Here is a 22763-nt window from a genome sequence, read left to right on the forward strand (position 1 = left end):
TATTTTTGATGCTTTANATTGAATCCCCGGAAATTTGAAATTACCTCCGCATAATTTGAAATCTAAGAGATTTTGATAATGATTTTGTAATAACTCAATATCCTTTGATCTGAACTCATCAAAGACACAAGTAACTTTAAAAATGGGTGTGTCTATGTAAATTATATGGTAAATAAATAGACTTAGAATATACTATGGTGAATGGTTTAATCTTGGCTATATCAATACTATGTATCTGGTATATTAACCATAGATTATTGTTTATATACTTTACTGTGGATTATTGACTGGTATTATCTATACTGTCGTCTTATTGTTAGTTATTATTATTTTACTGGGATTTTAGTCAAATCAGGATCAAAGTCTCTCTCAGGTTTGTGAACAATTTACTTTTAATTGTGAATTCTGCAAATTTCATAGGACCAATGGGATTTGAAATATCAATGTATGATTTTTTTTCCCTCTTTGGTTTAAAATCTGAAAAAAATATATCATATTGATTAATATTCTAATTAATATTAATGTAAGACTTATAATCAGTATATCGGACGTCTATGCTTTAGTTGGATTTCCAACAATATTTCATCCAACATCAGTTAGTAATTTGATGTGCTCTCTTACATTTCTCGACTGTAAAATAAAAACGATTTTCACTGTTGAAAATGTGCTGAATATATCAGTTAAGAGAGCAATTGAGAAATATACATGTTATACTCATTGGTACTCATGATATACTCTACTATTTCTTTTTTTTTAATAATTTCAAGAACTGATAGCTACCCAAGGCATGTTTTTTTTAACAAAATGTAACCTGAATTTTCAAGATTGCGTTTATTGATAGGGATTTCTGATGTATATTAGAACACGATTGTCATTCTGTAAAGTGAGTGTAAAGTGGGTATCCGGTAAATAGTTGAGTTTCATTGGCTGCTGAAATAAAAAAAAAAGAATCCACGTTTGAAACACTTTATCTGGAAAAAATAAATTATTATTCAAGATTCGTGTTTCTTCGTTGATGAAATATTTGTTCTATGTTAGTTATGTATGTAGAAGATTAATAACGTAGAAATATTTATAATAGTTTATAGTTGTAGGTTAGACCTAGATTATTATCATATATCTAGAACATTTACCTAAACAAGTCACTTCTTAAAAAGGCCATTTTTCGCCATATTCGGGGTTGATTACTATATTGGCTGTTGAAAGTGTATCTTACGCTCTTAAGGCGAAGGGCTAAAACGTTTTATCCACTTTACAAATATTAAAACAGAACTTGAATCATGTTGTTACTCAGAGTTTCACGCTATGCTGTCCACTTCAATTCACTTAAAACAGATTTGAAAAGGAGATGAATATTGTTTCATTAATGTTTGAAAACAGGATTAAATTGAGAGAAATTGATGTTTCATCAACAGCTGTAACATGCACTTAACCATATCAGATTGAAATATGCCATATGATCATTGTTGAAATATCAATCATAGCAGATGAAATATTGACTGTAGAGGGAAAGTTGATATATAATCTATATGAATCTGTTTAATTTATCATTAACTGTATGAATGTATCGATTAGATGTCGATAATCTCCTTTCATTCATAATTATTTGACACACTGCACTGCACCTTCACCTTTCAGAATTAAATCTTCTTCGTTGGATTCATTTGATCGGATGAGAATTATATATTTGAAACACGTTAGATCTTATAAATTAGATTTGAGTCTTGTACAGTGTTTTTATTTTTGTCCTGGCGACTATTTTATATCCGCAACACGTGAACAATGCTATCTTATCAATTGTTTATGCATTTATATTTTTCAACCCAGGGGGCCAGTTGCCATAAATCTGACGTTAACGTCAAGGTAACTGTGTTATTTCAGCTTCATTACAACAAAAATTATATAACCTCCCCTCTCCATTGCCAACGTTAGAATGAGCTTTTGTCAAATAGATATTCAAAATCAAAGTCAAATTACAACAAACCTATATAATGGGCAGATTTGAGAGACTTATGAATTAATCAAGGGGAACAAAAATGTGTAAGAATTCAATATTTCCATATCCCTAACGCTATGGTGATATTGATAAATATTGATAAACAGTGATAAATATTGATAAATAATAATAGGTTTAAAGGTATTACCAATCCTATTTTTAAGTTACTATGACTGATATACCTATAAAAGCTATCAACGTGGTAGAAAGAGTAGTTCTGGTAATATACAGTTATTTACCAAGGGAGTATCGGTTTATCCTGCCTTTAGACGAAGTTAATAACATTTATGACAATACTGTAAGAGGTTTAAATTAAAAAGGAGTCTTAATATGTTCCTTTACTTATTAATACCACTAAAATATACTCGTGCTTATGTATTGTCTAAGCAATTGTCTAATACAATTTACATGCTGTCAAGGTCAATCGAAGGTGACGTGATATAATGCATAGTGTTATTAACTCTCTCAAAGCTTAAAATATTTGATATATCATGTCATATTATAATTATACGTTTTCACGATAAGGTTATCTACAGAGAATATAATTGAGTTCTATGGGGTATCTAGTTACCCGACAATGTTAATGCGTGCTGTATAAGTAATGATTACTTCATAATCCTCAGATTATTCGCTACGTCATCGAGGATTCAAGAAAAACCACATGGATTTTCATAGAAAATATCTCGAAATCCAGACTATCGTTATTGTATCAGAGTATAAATTTTCCTGTTTAAGGCAGACAAAAATCTGCGAATTTCATGCATGATTTACTGTTGTAATGAAACTTGACAACACGGATAGATCCTTTTTTCTAAAAAAATACAAAAAGAATTTCGAGCTTTAAAATTTTCTTTAATTTCAATGACAAAGCCATACTAAAGGTAATAAGATATCTGAGGGCCACTTACAACGGTTTAAAACAAACAAACGACTTGAGAGGTCTCTTAAACACAACTTGATTGATCGATAACTGTAGTTTTATGGAGAGGTGACAGTTTGATAATATCTATTTGTAGATATTTTTGGGTTAAATCCACGATTAATGGCTAAAAAATACTAGATTTTAATTTCTAATTTAGATAACATTTATTTATCTACAAGGAAGTGCGAAAAATTGACAATGAGAATTCTAATCCTATTTATGTTTTATTTTTTAGATGAAATGAATCAAAATGCCTGTTGAAAGAAAATCAGTTGATCATTCCCATCATGGTGTGCGGCAACCACAAACACCTTCCAGGCCAAATAAACACAGTTACCATAGCAACCAGAAACAGCCAACACAGAAAGCAAAAGTTTATAAATCTGGAAACAGTACTAATGTAAAGAAGTCGTCAAATAGTATCAAAAAGCCTCAACCAATTTTGAGAGCAGTTACACATTCAGATGAACCACATCCGGAACCAAATGAAGCTGATACTAAAAGAAACGATAGCGGTACTGAGGGCTCACAAATCGTGAAGAAGGAAACCCACAATGAGGAACAAGAATCAAGAGTTTCCTCGAGGTTGTCAGATAACAGTCTTGCATCGTCCGCGTCTCAATCGTCCATCACCAGCTATACTGTCAACCGAGCAGAGTCGCCGACCGAGCAACCTCTTCGACAAGCGCGAAGTGTATCAGCAACAGTTAGAAGGATTCCCCCCGGAGAATTTGATATAAAGACGTTTAATTCCAGTATCAGTGATTATGTTGAATTATTTTCCTCTCCAAAATTTACTAAAGTTGAAACCGATTATCCTGTGGATGATCTGATATCAGTAGTATCTGAGATTTCATCAGCTATTGAAGATTATAAAGCTTATACTGCAGCTTCCCAACAGCATCTGGAGGACTTGAGGAACAGAATGAAGACAGTGAAAGAAAATGTACGAATGAGCGTAACGCGTCAAGCATTTCAAATACAAGAAGGTATGTCATTTCTATTACCCTCTTCTCACGTCGTCCCACTATTCTGACGAGAAATTGTTCAGATCCCTTATATTTTATAATCTCAGAATAATTTCATTATTTAATCCCAGCTTAAGAATATAGCGTTATTGACTCCATAATACCTTATCAAATATAAAGTCTTACTCACTGGTCGCCGGCTGAATTGACCACGTTTGTAGATACGAGTTGCGCCCCTTTGAATAAACGTCTCTAAAAGAGCGTGTTAAGTAAGTCTATGGATACTGGGTCTCTGTGTTTTTAAGCCTCAAAACTAATTTGAATTCGCTGTCCTATTTTTCGAAAAGAAATTGGTGTCAATAATATGTATGATACATTATAACGAGTAATAATAACAAACATATATGCATAACATAGTGTCACCTAGCTACTATAAACTTTCTTTATTATAATATACACCCCTCTCAAACAGGTTTTAAACCATTCACAATGACCCTTTCATTTCAATACAAAAACTTCATTTATTGTTCAATATAAAGCCCTCTGATTTATTCTATGAAAAAAAAAACGTACACTGTTCATATTTGAGTTGAAATCCACTTAATTGGATCAATTTGGATATATTCTTTAGTTACAAGAGGTGAGTCACTGCTTTGTTCCCAAAATTAATATCAGATAAAAACTACTTTTTGGACACTATTTTTTTTTTACTTCGGCAGGTATATGATTTGCATATAAAAGGCCAAAATAAGCAGCAGGCTTATCGATATCAAAAAATGGTGATTATGTTTAGATCTTTACAACACAGAAATATGAAATCTGGCTCATCAGTCAGCCACCTTTAATCTATTAATCTAGTCTTTTTACGAAGCTTAATTGTCAGTAACATCTTGCATTGATAGACAGAACGCAGACTCGTGGCCTTTTTCATTCCATTTGGATTTGAAAATTGCTCAATATAAGGCCTAAATGACTAAGAAAGGATGGAATCGTTTCGAGTGATCTTTCCTTAATTTAATTCAACGCGGACTGCAGAGTAGGCACTTTGATGATTGTGAGTCAGATTCATTAGCTGTTCTTGGCATATAGATGTTGATTTAAAGACTTTATCTCACATAACGTTGCAATAACCACGTGAACGCCAAAGTGATTACAGTTTCGATCAGATTTTATGAGAATCAGCCCTTTGAACACACTTTTGTATCAGTTATAGGCATATGTTTTATAGGCTATGGCAATAGATAGAAACCTTAATGACTATAAGAAATATAATTAATTTATATTATTCAGAGCAGTACGTGTGTACGTGACGATTGTACATTTCAGATGAATGAATTAATATACTAATATGATTTGTAGCCTTTAGTTTTTCATGATAGTACAACATACTTTATCCCTTATCCAGTTTTTCCATTTGCTATATATTTTTGATTTGTTTGCACATGTGGTCATCACAGGGAAGTTGACTGCTGTACAAAAAAATTTCAGCGGCGTTTATTTTTGTTTGCAATTCGAAAATATAATAATAGAAAAACATTGCCTGTCAATCAAAATTGTATTGACTTTAATATCCAAAATTGAAATGCCTTCGATACAACTGTACCAATTACAATCTATGAGTGACATTTGACAAATACATCTTGAATTAACTTAAAAAATTGTTTTTTTTTTTCAAAAATCTTCTGAGATTGCCACTTTAAGAAAGACAGCAATAAAAGGAGATGTCCTTAAAAGAAAATCTCTGTAATATAGATCGAGTTAAATAAATGATCAAAAGAAATGGTCAATTTTATGAGTTCAAGTGGGTTTTGGACTGTTTAACCTGAACTATAAACTTTGTGTTCTATAATACTATGTACTTATTGAATAGGGGACAAAATCTAATAAAGGTTTTCAAGTACCAACGTTATAATCCTTCCAAATAAAACATAGAAAGCTAACACAGACACTCTATAATCAAAACTCAAATACCAGTGACTAAATCAATACATTAATGCAATATAATCATGAATACCAAGGGCATAATTGCAAAAAAGTTTTCGGCGTGGATCGAGGCCATTGGTCTAAAATGCAACATCCGATGTAATTTTTTGCCATTTCATAAAGGAAATATGAACATCTTTTGTAAGGTAAACTATTCGCCCCCGTTAGAATCATTAAGATATTTACTTTCAAAATGTTTCCAAATACAATGTACGTCGCTTGGTTCACAATTAGCTTTTGGAATTCGAACACCAGTGGCAAATGTATACCGAGTGTTCTTGCTGTGGCATGTGTCCTTTTAAGTCAGTCTAGGAACGTTTTGGGCCACCCTCATACTTCGGGTCAGCAATGAAACTTTGTAAAGACTGACTTTTAATACAAGATAAACACTTTCGATCTCGGGGTCATTGCAAACAACGATCACAAGATAACAAAAAATATATGTCATCCTTAGATGTATCCTTAGATACTTAAATATTGTAACGATTTCTAGGTGGTAAGTAAGTAAATATAATTATATATTATTCTATGGTTGAACTCAATATAATAATATAACAATTAGAAATTCAAGCACAGTCCTTATAACTTTTAATATAATAATATTTAATTTATATAATAACATAATCTTATATTAGTTTATATACACTTACACTTAGTTATAATTGGGTCTTCTATTATAATTATAAAGCGTATAACAAGGGTTGCTCTTTTGAAATAACTTTTAATAAACGAGTACAGTGTAAGTATTATTTTTGATAGAATTATGAACAGAAATGAGTGAAATTCAAGATATATATAAATCAAAATCTGATGTCAAGGTCATGGTCGTGTAATAATGATATTAATTATCATGTAGAGTAATTAACATAATAAACATAAATGCCTTATTAAATTCTTAAAAAAAATATGTGGCTAATCGCTAAAATCGATTTTAAATCTAGTTTATACCCCAAGATAGTAAAATTCGGCAATTGTATCCCTTTGCAGAGAGGTTGTGATATATATGTATTATCTACATTTTACTGTCCGTTATACAGTCAGGTGTTAAATAATGACAGTTATTTATGACATTTTATTTACTGTTATATATCCTACTATCAATACAACAAATCATTCAATAAGATCATTTACAAGGTGTAAAATCTTCATTGAAAAAAGGTAATCCCAAATATGGTAAATTTTTGTTCGCTATGTTTCGATTTTTGTCACGTTTAAGGCACAAAACCATGGATACACACAAAATTGATTAGAATGATCAAACTTGTGTTGGAAATTTTAGACAAGAGTGGTTTATTACAATTTGTGAACTCTAGGCCTCTTTGATAAATTTTATGCATACACATGTACAATGCTCTGATGTCAATCTATATTCTATCCACCTTCTAAACTTCTTTCTGCATGTTTGTGCACGTGACATTTGAATTTTTGTTTTAGTTTTAGTCAAATTTTAGGACTTGGTTGAATTTTTTGTTTCAGATGATGGTTACCACAGTATAGAAGAAAAAGAACTTACCGAAAAACTTGCCAAACTAAACGCAGTTGTCGCCTCAGCAAACGTCGATCTTGCCGAAGCGATACGGCTATCAGCAGAAACCGAGAACACAGCAGTAAATGCCCAGTTGTCCACAGAAAGAGCCAGAATGGAAGCTGAAGACATTCAAGAGGAAATAGAATTTAAAGCCAAGGTGGAACGAGAAAGAAGAGCTGAGCAGGAAAGAATAGCTGAAGAGGAAAGATTAAAAAGAGAAGAAATAGAAAGAAAAGAAGAACTAGCTAGAAAAGCCAAAGAAGCAGAATGGAAAAGAAGGGAAGCTAGTATGTCTGATAAAATACCCATCTGTGACCGAGATGATTGGCCTGTATATGAGTAAGTCTTTTTCTGTGCTATAAGCTAAGCTAAGTCTTTAGAACGCAAACGACCAGTCGTTCAGGTGATACAATAAACCCAAAACCGGATACAGATTGTGTACGTTCAAGATCCTTGTACAGTAAGAAATCAAAATAAGAGCTATTAGTAGGGCATTAAATTTAAATCAATGTCTTTTTCTTCAGTATGTCAGGAGAGAAACCTACCGAAGATGAAGAAGGTGAAGCACCATTAATCTGTACAGTTAGATGTCATCCCGAAAACTTTGGTTCAGAATTACTCAAATGTCGCGTCATCAACCAATCAGATGCTAACTTGGTGTTCAATGATCATGAGGAACTGGTCAGCCAGGTTATAGAAGTCAAATATGTCCATAATGAGGACGAATTTAAGGTTAGTGAGCTTTGTATCGCTAGCGACACGGTTTACAGTACTTACTTAAGGGGAGCTTCCATTTTGTAAAAATCTTTGGACTCAAAAGTTCAAGGTTTAATGACTTCCATACCATCTCGTCCACCATACTCATCGATCTTTTGGTGTGTTTAGAATATACCATATGAAAATTAGTTCGCTTTACTTGATATTTCGTTTATAGGAACCAGTGTATATAGGTATCCCACATTTCCAGACCAGAGCAGCAGCATCATCAAGAGAAGTTGTTGTTAAAACAGATGTTGGTGGATCATGGATAGAACTTCCCACCAGAGAGGTTTCTTTCGAAAGCAGAAAGGTAGGAGACAAATTTTAGTAATTTCTGGACAGATTATGTATTTTAAGTAAGCTTATTATTATATATTATTATTATTACTATATATATATTTCGATATTAGAAGAATGGTTCTAATGAACACCAGAACTGATTTGTATCAATCAGAAGGTGAAATCGATGTGTACCCATTATGGACTGTCATTGCATAAATGGTATTCCGGCATTTTTTACCAAATGGGTTTGCAGTAATGTTCATGCTGACATTACTTTCATTTTACAGGATGTTAAAATGGCCCAAGCTGAAGTGAAACAACCTGGTATTTTAGTGGTTGTGTCAAGATTTAAACAGGATTACGTTACTTTGTCTCCCAAGCCATGTAAAGTTGTTTCATCATTTGATCAACGCATTACTTTTAGTTTTCCAAAAGAAGCTGTCTTTAAAAATCAACATCTTCTTATACAGGTATAATTGACCATTTTACTTTGTGCTGAGACTGTTGTTCTTATATCAATGTTTTCAGATGATATGATTGTCTACATATTTGCTTCATCGGTAGATTGAGCTCAATTTCCAGTAAGGATAATACAAACCCTAAAGCAGTAACCCTTAGCTTAATTGCTAAGAGAATTGTTATGGTTTTAATGTGAACCTATGATATTTTCTTATTATGATCGATTATAGTTATGTTCTATTGTAGGTACAGACAGTTGACTCTGCCTCCGTACACGACTATAAAGCTAGAGATAGTGATGCTAAAGGCTTGTTAACTTCTAGTCATATTGTTCATATGGATTGGGACTCTGGTGATATAGAAAAACCAGTAACGGTAAGTGTCCATCATCACATTGGAACTGTTTTATAGCTAGATTTTATTTCTCTGAATTCCCATTTCCATTGGCTTTTGCGAAAGGATTTTGTGCGAACTAATAGAAAGGGTATTGTGCAAACCTAAAATTCCTGATTGGTTGGTTGGTATAGATAAGATAATCGGTTGCAATACCAGTACCGGTTTTCGGTATGAGACACTTGACCTAAGCTACAGAATAAATTAAAAAGTACGACTTAAGGATAGAACATTGATCTTTTTAGATAACATTGCCATGCCCTCCTAATCCAGCAAAGGCCAAGAAGTTAGCACAGATAAGGAAAATGAAAGAGGAAAAAATGAAAAATCCTAAAGTTGTTCCTAAAACACTGGCCGAGATGGAGAAAGAAGAGGAGAAGAAGAAGAAGAGACAAGCTAACAGAGCAGTGAAACAGAAAGAAGCTGAAGAAGGAGAAGAAGAAGATGATGTACCAATGAGGAAGACTCAGAATAGATGGTATATGGGAGAATATGCTTCCACAGATGGTAAGAATGGACAATTCCTATGTCTTGACTTTCAACCTAGGGTACATCTTTGATAACATTGAAAAGCGTGGGACGAGTTTTAGAGATTTGACCATCAAATAGTGTTAAAAAGAAGCCGATGACTCAGACATTTATATCGATTGTGATAATTTATGGTTCCCGGAAGCACAAGATCCTGTCATGGCATAAATCATTCCGCCCCTTTTTACATTACCACTAAACAAGATTTCAGTCTGGATGATAAAATTACTATAGTTTAGAACCCAAGCTGTACCTTTGATGATCGAGGCAATTGTGACTTTTAGTGAAAAATAGTTCAAATGTTGACTCTCATAGAGTTGGATAGCCTAGTATGAGATTTTAGCTTGTAAATTGTGAACTAAAAATCTTCAGTTTTCAGATTTTTTTAAATCAGACAAATAATTCTATAACAAAGAAGATCAGAAAATCTCAGTTTCCAAATCTAAATTTTTTTTTAAAAAATCGATGATTTTTATGGAGTTAGATACGAGTAATTCCGAACAAACCGTGACTTTAAAGTTCAGATTGTGCTGCATGATTAGACTAATCAATCATCACCTATCAGTGTCATTCGGGATGAATTTTAACTCAGTAGATAAATACTAGTAGTCGATTGGAAAGTGAGATTTTAGACCAGTGTTAGCTGTTTAGAGAATTGCTCAGCTAATAAGAGTGTTTCGGAGATGCAAGTAACTGATCAATGATCGTTGAATTCATAGGGGGTCAAGTCGACTGACAATTCGCAGTTTCTCACAGCATCCTTAGTAATCTAAATGACTTCGAATGATCAAATACTCTAAGGTTTTTGTTGAAAATATTCTACCAGTCGCAACTTCAAAATCTGTTGTTCAAAATCTGCTTTTTGGCAAAAATTTAGACATGTGTGGTTTACTTGTATGTTGAAAATATTTCAAAGGTCATGAAGCAAATGATGGCAATTGTCTGCAACTGGGATATTTCCAATCGTAGGTGCGCTTGTGTCAATCTAACGATTGATTAGATTCTGTCAAAGTTTCACTATATACTGGAGCCATAATTGTATATTGCATCCGAATATGACGATTTAGTGCTCAACTAGGCCTTCATGTTAACTTTCAGACGATGAAAACGACCTGTTACATTTCTTAATGTACAATAATGGTAGATGGTTTGTAGAACCAGAAGTAGAAATATCGTCAACCAAAATAGATCTGGTTACCTTTAATCTTCCACGAGCTTGTGAAAGGTTGGTCTTTTTAAATTTGTAGTTCCACGAACAATTCTAAGCATTATTGGTTGTTTTCTGAACAGTGCCACATAATCCAAATAATATTGGAAGGTCGCGGGGACAGAATTCTTGCGGTATGGGTGTATTATTTGTTATTGGTTTCCATAAAGACAACCTTCAAGAACAGTATTACATTGTTGCCATAGAACAGTGCATATATCTATGCATCCTGAGTCTCTTCACATCGAGATGGTGACACTGCGAATATACAATGACAATTTCTCATATCCATCTTCAGATTTATGGTAATTCGTACCAGAACCAATATAGCAGAAGAATCTATACCACCAATAGCTACTGGATTGAGTAAATATCTAGCTAAACGATTTGTCCAAGTTATATTGAGACAGAAGTAAGTAATTGATTTATTAGAAAACAGAACTGGATTTCAGATTAGCCGAGATTCAGATGTAAATCAAGAAAGTTTTTAGGTCTTTGTTTGAGTTTATAGGGATACATGTATGTTGTATTTGCATCATTCCAATTTCCCCTCCCTCATGGTTCTGATAACTACAGAAAATACTAATAGGGTCAAGTCAACTTGAAACCACAAACATTGAACGGAAAAGCTTCACACGTACAAATTTATGTTCTCCTTTGAACCGCTTTGAAATTGTCAATATCTATATTTCAGAACAGATGATCCATTCAAAGCTACCCTAACAGTCTGTCCGGCAAGTAGGTCAGATAAAACGTTAAAGAAATTAACAGAAGAAGGTTACGAAGAATCACCGAGCGCTGCTTTACAAGTCTGTGTATCTGAAGGTGACACCATAGAAGTGAAGTTCCGGGGTAATGTGACTTGTGGTGAAAGTGACACTCACTTGAGTATACCTTACAACACTCACGTTCACTCTCAGTTGTATTTCTCTGTGTCAGAGGTCGACAAGTATTTACAGAAGAACTTCCCCATGTATCGTGGCTTGGTACAAGTTTTTAGAAAATATAAAGAAAGAAAAGCTGTGATCAAAACAATTGGCAGAAGACAAGAAGATGATTCAGACAAACCACCCGAAATTAAAGAAGAAATATTATGTGAACTATTGATAAGCATACCAAAGGTACAGTGACCTATATCTATCGTTTTATGTCGGTACTAGAAACGCTTGGTCGAAACATCTAAATGGTCAAGGGTTCAATCGACCAAATCTTCATTTTGTCGTTTTTGGCGCTTCAAATGAGCTGCCGCCTTTAGAATCCCAATCTTAACTGCGCCTAATACCTTAACTGCAATGCACGCCTTTTTTGTATTACATTAGACACAGTTCGTGATAACTTGACATTTTGAAGATAGTAATTAATATGAATACAAATTAATGAAATCAACGTCTTACACATTTCAGTATCATATTGAACCTAATGCTATACCAGTTAAGGCTCCAATTAAAATTCACAATACCAAAGATCCTGTTAATGAAGATACAATGAAAGATTTAGCTGTAGAACTCGGAGATGAATGGAAGAAAGTCGCCCATTATCTCAATGTTAATAGAATCAGACTACAATCTATATTGAGAGATATGAACATTGGTGAAAGAACCTTTGATGAAGCTAAATTTGATATGTTAATGACGTGGTTAAAGCGAGTTCCTAAAGCAGCAGACAAGGTGAGCTCTGGTTTTTAATGTCATTATACATGCAGTATATATCTATATTCACGATTCTGGAAGAGAACGGCGACTAACTGTGCCTGTCAACCCAGCTTTCTTTTTTCCACATGCAATGGGCAATATCCACACCCAAGTATGTTATTCGCGTATAGCATTTTAATCTTCTGAATGAGAGGATGTTCCGAAATGGTTACTATCAGTTGGTGATATGGTGTCTTTCTTATTTTGCGAATTTTGTGGGAATGTCTAACATTTCCAGAGCATAGATATCAAGTATCAGAAATTCTATGAGGTGCTCTAATTTCTGAAGGACCTGTTTTCAATTGAGCCTTTTTATTTCAGGTTTCGATTTTAGCAGCAGCTCTGATTAAAAGTGGTAGGAGTGATTTAGCAGAACATCTTAGATCTAAAGAAAGAGAATATCACCGCCACCAACCAACACCTCAGCATGAAATAGCAGCCAACTGATTTCTATAACTGGATATAAGATCATCTTATTTTTAACTAGTAGCTGATGATAAACAGCTACTGTAGACCATATTTTATTGATATCAATCACCTGGATATATTAATTGCGATGCCGTCATGTCCGTATCATTGTCATTTTTTAAGCAGTCATAGGCAGGTCCGTAGACGTCTGACGTGATTTTTTTTCTTGGGTTTGGGGTGGGGTGATACGAGTGCAGAAGAGAAATCACGTAAAATGCTATGTTGGGTTGCAAAAATATCATTTCAGCAAACGTTCTCTCGTTTTCATTTTCGCGGAAGAGACCGTCTGCTGGCCTGATCGTTAAAGATCAGAACATCACAAGATAGTCTTAAGTTACATATTATGCCGTAAAATGGTATATATGTCGTAAAGCAAGTTTGCGTAAACAACTGTATCATTTGATCGAAAGCTAATGCCACTATAACAGCCCCGTCACACCGGATTGCGACCATTTGGACTTTGTCGTAAAATAAACGCGAGAAAAAATCCAATAGAATTACAAAATCTATAACAGTCGCACTCAAACTGCTATATATGCGACAATAGCGCACTCCGTACAATACCGACGCTTCCTATACACACTACTTGACGTCCTAAACACGCTCTGAGCGAACTTTCCGTCGCCGTAGCAGCTCAGTTAAGACGCCTTTCCGGTGTGACGGGGTTTTATACGCTACCAAATGTTTCATGTATCCTTGCATCAATAGTGCCTATATATATTTATTGTTTGATATTATTACTTGTTGTCATTAATTGTAAATACATGTATTACTAGTAGATACACTTGTAACTTATTTGTTATGATTATTTATTTTACATTTCATAAATACCTATCCGTCCTTAGTCATTACTATTTAATTAATATGATACAAGTATAATCTTGTTATTGTGATACCTTTGTTTTTTTTTACTCTATGTATTTACAATTATTAAGGATTTTATGAAGACTAATCATTCACGGAACTGATCCTTTGGAAAACTAATGATGGATAAGTTCGAATGGTCTTCCCTGGAATTTCCGCTAGCCCTGTGCAACAGGTTGAGCTTTACGGAAGCTGCCGAGAATTGTCGAATGATAGCGTATATGATCTATGGTCGCATAGATAACTGTCACTGCTCAAAGTCGCAATCTGTTTGGAATCACAGACACGAATAGGCATAACCTGTCCATATAAATTTCCACCCATGCACTGTTAATTGTATTTCATTTCGCGTTCTTGTAATTTGTAAATCCGTCAGCAATCTGTGATATAATATTTGCCAGAAAAAGCTTGTAAACTTTAACAAATAAATGACATTAGTCTTGCAAAGTCTTCTTTCCTCAATTTTCACATGATTATCGTGATTATCCAAATGGTGGAGTTAGCCCTCTTGAAGTTGACAGTGTCTTTTCTACTGAAAAGGGGGGGGGGGGGGCTATAAGCCATGGGCGGGGGCTGTCCAATCACCACATGTTCAAATTTATCATTTGTACATGTAAAGAGAATTCCCTGCTAGCTGGAAAATTCTATACCTCTAATCGGCACCTATTTCTATCAATATTCGACATATTGTAACATGTGCCTGTGTCCCTAACCTAATGATTCATAGGGACACCACCGGACGGGGTATCACTGATAAAGCAATTAACGGGTTCTTAACGAGTAATTCGGCAGTGGGAAATTGAAAAGAGTAGGAGACACAGAAAATTCCTATTTAGCTACCGCATAGTGTTGTCTGTCCCCAGTAAGTTGCCCATTAACAGTTCTAAATTGACATTATCGGGTGTCATGTAACAGTAGCATACAAAACAATGCCAGGGAAAATAGCTGTAGTCTGAAGTATATTTCTATTACCGTCCCTCTGGCGACTCTTCTAAAAGAAAGGCTGAAAGAGTACCAAGGGCACAACAAACTTTTATTTTCAACATAAAATGTCTGAATAAAAATGAAATTTCGTGCGTATTAATTATGTTTAGTGGTTGGTAAGTCGTTTTCTGTGCTTCTAATGTGTATTGAAACGTTTGCCTCTTCTCTACACAAATGCCATTTTTATATAATGTGCCAAATCGCTTCTTTAGACTTGCTACTCAAGGCCAAAAACATAACATTATACGCGACTTTGACTTCAATTAGACGCAAAAAAAAGTCTCTAGTCCATATGACTATTAACATTAACATCATTACCCTTGAGAATAAGCTGACAATTATAGTTACTATTTTAAACATACACATCTTGAGAATCATGTTTAATGTCATATTGTAGGAAACATGGTATTAAGATAACAATACTGCGAGATAGTTGGTTAAGTCACAGGTGCCTTAGTGTTAAACAGACAGCTATTGCTCTGAGACCGCTATATTTTAGAGTTCATCCAGATTTGTTTAGTCAATATCCAACAGAAAGAGTAAGTTTGGAATGTTAAAATTGCTATTTTAAACTCAAAACTTTCCCTCAATGTACACTTGAGCTTTATTACCCTGAGCTATAAGTAGGATATGAAAATCCATTTCATTTCAAGACTTTGAGAACAGTTTTAATTATTTGATTTTAGAGAAAGAATTTAAATTCACTCAATTACTTATTAGCTTAGGTATTAGGGGATGAGAACCCGGTGGAATCTCGAAAGCACTGGCACAGTCATCAGGCAAAGGGTGGAACATACTTCATTGAGAAATTGAAAGAAGAGTTATAAGACACAGAAAGGCTAATATAATTTCTTTTTTCTTGGCTGAAGCATTGAATAAGAATTTACCTGGTTTTATTTTACAGTTAGTCAATGAAGAATCCTTAAAACTATTACATGAATATATTACATCACAACGTAAAGTAGATAACGTCAAACCTACTAGAGTCGTCTTTTATGTTCGACCACCACAAAATATAAAATCTATAGGTAAGATCTTATTCAAAGAGATTGAAGGGATGTTGAGGTGAAAAAATATACACAATATCAATAGTTCTTGAAGAAGAATATAATTGGGTTTTTTTGGCATGTTATAGTCATTGATCTTCAAATAATACATTTTTTTTTATCCAAATATTCAATGGAAGAATTGAAAATCACATTACAAATATCTTCATATGCTGAAATGCCTTCTGTATTCTTGTAGCTCAAATATAATATAAACGTTTTCATTTATGTTTTTTATTATTGAAACAGTTTGTTTTTTTCTTCAGAATTAAAAGAAGTTAGGATACATTTATCAACTAAGAATGTGAGAGGTACAGTAGAAAAAGTTCTAGAGAAATGCGGTTTGCCATTAAATTATATTCATACTGTAGAGAAAGAGAAGTCTGATGAAATATTTCCCAGGCCTGTATATCGGAATCAGACCTTTTATTATGGAACAGCACCACCTCCAGAAGAAGAGAAACCTAAAAGAGAAATTGTAACATTGAGGTTTGTTTGTCATTTCTATTTTGACTGTACGTTAGGTGAAACTTTTGAAGCCCGTTATTTTCATTATTTTTGCCTGTCAGCCCTAGAATGGATTTGAATTTTTTTTTTTCGCTGAATTTGAGAAATCAAATATTGAGATGAATATATTCTGTTCATTTTGAGAATAAAACTGTCACTGTAAATATGATTACTTAGTACTTTTCATCAGAATAGTTTATATAGAAAAAAACATTGGAAATTTGTCTGCTCACCATGCATTATCATTGTAATGTCCACCATAATTATACTGATAGCCTCATCTCATAAGTTATCTATTTCAGATCATGGTTTAGAAATAATTTAAAGGATGTTAGAGAATCTGAAGAAGTCTCAAAGACTTTCTTACATGATGTAGATACCTATAGAGAAAAGATAATCCAAGGATTAGAATTAAAGGAATTACGATGGGAAAGTTTATGGGGGATCAGATATTGTCGAAGTTGTCTCAAAATGTTTTATCGTCTTTATGAAGAAAATCCAGAAAATATTAGAGAGTACTTAAAAGGTAAACTACTATCAGAAATAATTCTGATAGGAATTCAGTTTAATTTGATAGTATTTGATTATAATATGAACTCTATATTTAAGGAAGAAGATTAGTATTTGATTATAATATGAACTCTATATTTAAGGAAGTAGATTAGTATTTGATTATAATATGAACTCTATATTTAAGGAAGTAGATTAGTATTTGATTATAATATAAACTCTATATTTAAGGAAGTAGATTAGTATTTGATAATAATATGAACTCTATATTTAAGGAAGAAGATTAGTATTTGATAGTAATATGAACTCTATATTTAAGGAAGAAGATTAGTATTTGATAGTAATATGAACTCTATATTTAACGAAGAAGATTAGTATTTGATAATAATATGAACTCTATATTTAAGGAAGTAGATTAGTATTTGATAATAATATGAACTCTATATTTCAGGAAGAAGATTAGTATTTGATAGTAATATGAACTCTATATTTCAGGAAGAAGATTAGTATTTGATAGTAAAATGAACTCTATATTTAAGGAAGAAGATTAGTATTTGATAGTAATATGAACTCTATATTTCAGGAAGAAGATTAGTATTTGATAGTAATATGAACTCTATATTTAAGGAAGAAGATTAGTATTTGATAATAATATGAACTCTATATTTAAGGAAGTAGATTAGTATTTGATTATAATATGAACTCTATATTTAAGGAAGAAGATTAGTATTTGATTATAATATGAACTCTATATTTAAGGAAGAAGATTAGTATTTAATAATAATATGAACTCTATATTTAAGGAAGAAGATTAGTATTTGATTATAATATGAACTCTATATTTAAGGAAGAAGATTAGTATTTGATAATAATATGAACTCTATATTTAAGGAAGAAGATTAGTATTTGATAGTAATATGAACTCTATATTTAAGGAAGTAGATTAGTATTTGATAATGATATGAACTCTATATTTAAGGAAGTAGATTAGTATTTGATTATAATATGAACTCTATATTTAAGGAAGTAGATTAGTATTTGATAATAAAATGAACTCTATATTTAAGGAAGTAGATTAGTATTTGATTATAATATGAACTCTATATTTAAGGAAGAAGATTAGTATTTGATAATAATATGAACTCTATATTTAAGGAAGAAGATTAGTATTTGATTATAATATGAACTCTATATTTAAGGAAGAAGATTAGTATTTGATAATAATATGAACTCTATATTTAAGGAAGAAGATTAGTATTTGATAGTAATATGAACTCTATATTTAAGGAAGTAGATTAGTATTTGATTATAATATGAACTCTATATTTAAGGAAGAAGATTAGTATTTGATAATAATATGAACTCTATATTCAAGGAAGAAGATTAGTATTTGATTATAATATGAACTCTATATTTAAGGAAGAAGATTAGTATTTGATAATAATATGAACTCTATATTTAAGGAAGAAGATTAGTATTTGATTATAATATGAACTCTATATTTAAGGAAGAAGATAAGTATTTGATAATAATATGAACTCTATATTTAAGGAAGAAGATTAGTATTTGATAGTAATATGAACTCTATATTTAAGGAAGTAGATTAGTATTTGATAATAATATGAACTCTATATTTAAGGAAGTAGATTAGTCTTTGATTATAATATGAACTCTATATTTAAGGAAGAAGATTAGTCTTTGATTCTAATATGAACTCTATATTTAAGGAAGAAGATTAGTCTTTGATTATAATATGAACTCTATATTTAAGGAAGAAGATTAGTATTTGATAATAATATGAAATCTAAATTTAAGGAAGAAGATTAGCATTTGATAGTAATATGAACTCTATATTTAAGGAAGTAGATTAGTATTTGATTATAATATGAACTCTATATTTAAGGAAGAAGATTAGTATTTGATTATAATATGAACTCTATATTTAAGGAAGAAGATTAGTATTTGATTATAATATGAACTCTATATTTAAGGAAGAAGATTAGTATTTGATTATAATATGAACTCTATATTTAAGGAAGAAGATTAGTATTTGATTATAATATGAACTCTATATTTAAGGAAGTAGATTAGTCTTTGATTATAATATGAACTCTATATTTAAGGAAGAAGATTAGTATTTGATTATAATATGAACTCTATATTTAAGGAAGTAGATTAGTCTTTGATTATAATATGAACTCTATATTTAAGGAAGAAGATTAGTCTTTGATTCTAATATGAACTCTATATTTAAGGAAGAAGATTAATATTTGATAATGATATGAACTTTATATTTAAGGAAGAAGATTAGTATTTGATAATGATATGAACTTTATATTTAAGGAAGAAGATTAGTATTTGATAATAATATGAACTCTATATTTAAGGAAGAAGATTAGTATTTGATTATAATATGAACTCTATATTTAAGGAAGAAGATTAGTATTTGATAATAATATGAACTCTATATTTAAGGAAGAAGATTAGTATTTGCTAATACGGCTGGTATAAGTTTATTAGGTGATGTTATATTAAGTTGTGAAGATGTAAGAAGTGACTGGTTAAAGGTAAGCTTACTATTCTAATAATTCTATACTACCACCTTTGACTAAATACATGGCAAGACACTTATTGTAAATCGTTTCTTTAAAAAACCTCCGCAAGTTTTATTACTGTACCGTGAATTTTGTGAAGTCATTTTGTATAATTGAGAATATAGTGTGCATCACTCCTACCATCGATTGACTTTGTTACTGTGCATATACGGTAGTCATTGTAATTTTAATCTAAGTTTGCCATCAGTTGTTCAAATAGATCCAACATTTTTGTGTAGAAAAAATTTATATGACATTATTTCAGTTGTTAAAGAATGTGAAAGCCTATGATTCAGTATTAGAAAGATTGCCATTAATGGAGGTAGAATTGTCAAGGTTATTAAATAATATACAAGTTACGAGACGTAAACGACACTATATTACTATGGCTAATAAATATGAACTGTACCTGGGTAAATTGTTGAATACTTTACGACATAATAGAGATGCCACCCTGAAGTGGTTAGAAGAAGAAGATTTATCAGAAATCCAAATGGTGGTTGAAAGGTTAGTTAGTTGTTAGATCTTGTCTTCAATATTTACAACTTTATTGATGTACTAATTTTTTTCCTTCTGCATCTTGATGGGGTGCATATTATTTATAGTGACTAAGATTTTTAAGATGTAATCGATGGTAAGAAGGATGTAGAATACATTTCCAATCTGATATTTTAATGACAAGATTTAAAGCAATTTAGCCTAGGTCCCAGTAGGGTTTCCCATAACATTATAATACATTCTGTAATTTCAGTGAAGCTGGTCCCTTGGCTGTTTCTAAATGTGGACAGTTTTTAATACCTGCTTCTTTACCAGGTTCAATGATAGTAGAATTTATTGCCAAAAACAAGAAACATGCTAGTGTTTTATTGAGAGATAATGTCAGGTATGGACTTATTGAATAAGAAGACATAAGAATATTAATAAGCTTCAAATACTCCTCAAAGTGAAAAATATTCTAATGCCTGAGTCAACCAATGTCTGCTCTCATTCCCTTATGCCTAACAAAGATCCTGAAGACAGCTGGACTATATTCAACAAATGCAAGATATGGCCATCCCTACCTTGCCTTAAACAAGTCATGCTGTTGCACTGCTGTAACTTGAAATAAATTTTCTATAGTTATGTCAGACTACATATAGTAGACTGCGGTAGGAATAGTCACTTCCTTTCTGAAAGTAAAGTAGAAGTTGAGAACATCAATCATTTTTTGGTACAACACCTAATATGACTGTTTCAGGTATGTAGAAGCAGAAGATAAAGTGATAGAAGAATGTCGACAAATATTGCAGTTAAAAGAATTAACCAAAGATGAAAATATAACGCCACAACAAATGATATCGTGCTGTGAGAAATTGATCAGTGAATATTGGAAACTTGGGGTCTTATTAACTAACACTAGGATTAATGTATCTAATTATTATTCTATGTTAGAGGATGGTAAAATTATTATACCTTGGGATTGTATTATGGATACAGATGGTGTGTAAATATCTAAATAAGTTTATCTGTCCAAGGCCGTAACTACATTAATGCAAATGTGGCAAATGCCATATTTGACATAAAAGTTTTTAAGTGGCACAATTAAAAACATTAATTTTGTTGAATCAGTGTTCTTTTTGGGTTAGATATGCATTTTGATTGGTATATCGTGAACTGAGATACATTTTTGACTTAAATGACTAATGAATTCTATATTCTTTAAGATCGACAATTAATCAATATAACTAGTATGTTTATGAACTATGAAGTGATGCAAGAACTCTTACTGGTGAAAGAGTGGTTTATTCTACCATTTGCCAAAATCAAGCCATGAATGCATGTTATTTTTAACAAATTATGACTATCTGATTTTCCTTATAATTTTCTTAGTTAAAGAAATTAAGTGTTTATATACTTCTGAAGCATAGGCCTTGTAATGTTGTTCATGGATACTTCTAAAACCAAATTCCCCAAATCTTGATTTGATTTTCAGCTATCTGTATTACTTTTAAAATCAAATCTGTGCCAGGTTTTTGTGCAATGAAACAAGGTACTGGTATGCCTTTATATCTTGAACAGATTAATGCTATTTCTTCACTCATGGAAATATGTACATAATGGTTGCATTTAATCTTTGTGTACAATGTCGAATGATTATCCAATCCTAGTCAACTTTGAGATTTCTTGACAACAGCTTTTAAGATATTAAAATTATCAGGGTATCATTACCACTGTAGATATTATATACATTTTATGTATTTTCTTATTTATTATAATCATTAGATAGATTTTTATGTTTTTTAACGCCTTTTCATTTTGGTGCAGAATAAGTTATAATTGAAACTATAGCCAGTTATTTAGAATTATGTTTAGAACATAAGAATAAGGATTGTAAGGTTTCTCAATTTATTTTCATTGGTGACACTGATAACATTGTTGATCCTGCAATTCCACAAATTATAAGTGTTTGATGACTAATTGTGAGATTTGCTTGTATCTCAAAAGGCACTTCTCAATTAGTGACATCAAACACTTAGTTTAAGTGGAATTGCAGGAACCACAAACATCTTATTGAAAATTGGAGTAGTGCAAATTGGTGCTATCGGTGTCCATGATACCCTGTATTTTTTTTTTACAGAAACCTCTTTACATACCCTTTAAATAAGCACAAATATATTTTCATTACTGAAGAAATGGTTTAGGAGTTTGATTAGGCAATGACTTCTGTTTGATTTGAAGAATGAACAATACAGTGAAATCAGTAAGATGAATTTTGCCAGTACCTTATTAAATTCTGTATATGTGGACAACGTTTGCATATAAATAAATAGAGCAGAATGTATATTATATGTTTATTTAGTTTCTACAGTATTTTATACATATATAAATAGGTCTCAGATATACTGTAGCAGTATCACTGAAAGAGTAGTACTTATTACATCTTATATTTACCATTATATAATAATACAACTTAATTTACCATCAAATATTAACTTCAACACTAACCACATAAAAACTGAGGGCACACAAATGATGGTTATATTTAAAATGCCCATAATCTGTATATTCCATAATATTTTTCATTTTTGAATTCA

At 31.9% G+C, this 22763-nt stretch overlaps 2 protein-coding genes across 2 annotated transcripts; both read left to right on the top strand.

The window, feature by feature from the left end:
- Nucleotides 1-3168: 3168 nt before the first annotated feature.
- LOTGIDRAFT_164757 (hypothetical protein) lies at nucleotides 3169-13163 on the top strand (the record flags this gene model as incomplete). The annotated part of the gene is made up of 13 exons (XM_009061280.1): nucleotides 3169-3907; nucleotides 6363-6365; nucleotides 7346-7736; nucleotides 7922-8129; nucleotides 8332-8466; nucleotides 8726-8908; nucleotides 9144-9272; nucleotides 9536-9797; nucleotides 10917-11043; nucleotides 11324-11437; nucleotides 11720-12146; nucleotides 12429-12692; nucleotides 13038-13163. The coding sequence occupies 13 exons, from the start codon at nucleotides 3169-3171 to the stop codon at nucleotides 13161-13163; spliced, it is 3108 nt and encodes a 1035-aa protein (XP_009059528.1).
- A 1890-nt stretch (nucleotides 13164-15053) lies between these two features.
- Nucleotides 15054-21460, top strand: LOTGIDRAFT_192633 (hypothetical protein). Its single transcript, XM_009061281.1, has 9 exons — nucleotides 15054-15148; nucleotides 15430-15571; nucleotides 15937-16060; nucleotides 16345-16567; nucleotides 16888-17111; nucleotides 19571-19662; nucleotides 19955-20196; nucleotides 20441-20572; nucleotides 20927-21460. The coding sequence occupies exons 1-9, from the start codon at nucleotides 15135-15137 to the stop codon at nucleotides 21174-21176; spliced, it is 1443 nt and encodes a 480-aa protein (XP_009059529.1). The 5' UTR covers nucleotides 15054-15134; the 3' UTR covers nucleotides 21177-21460.
- The last annotated feature ends 1303 nt before the right edge of the window (nucleotides 21461-22763 follow it).

The sequence above is a fragment of the Lottia gigantea genome (assembly GCF_000327385.1).
Source record: "Lottia gigantea unplaced genomic scaffold LOTGIsca_47, whole genome shotgun sequence".
Classification (NCBI taxonomy): Eukaryota; Metazoa; Mollusca; class Gastropoda; family Lottiidae; genus Lottia; species Lottia gigantea.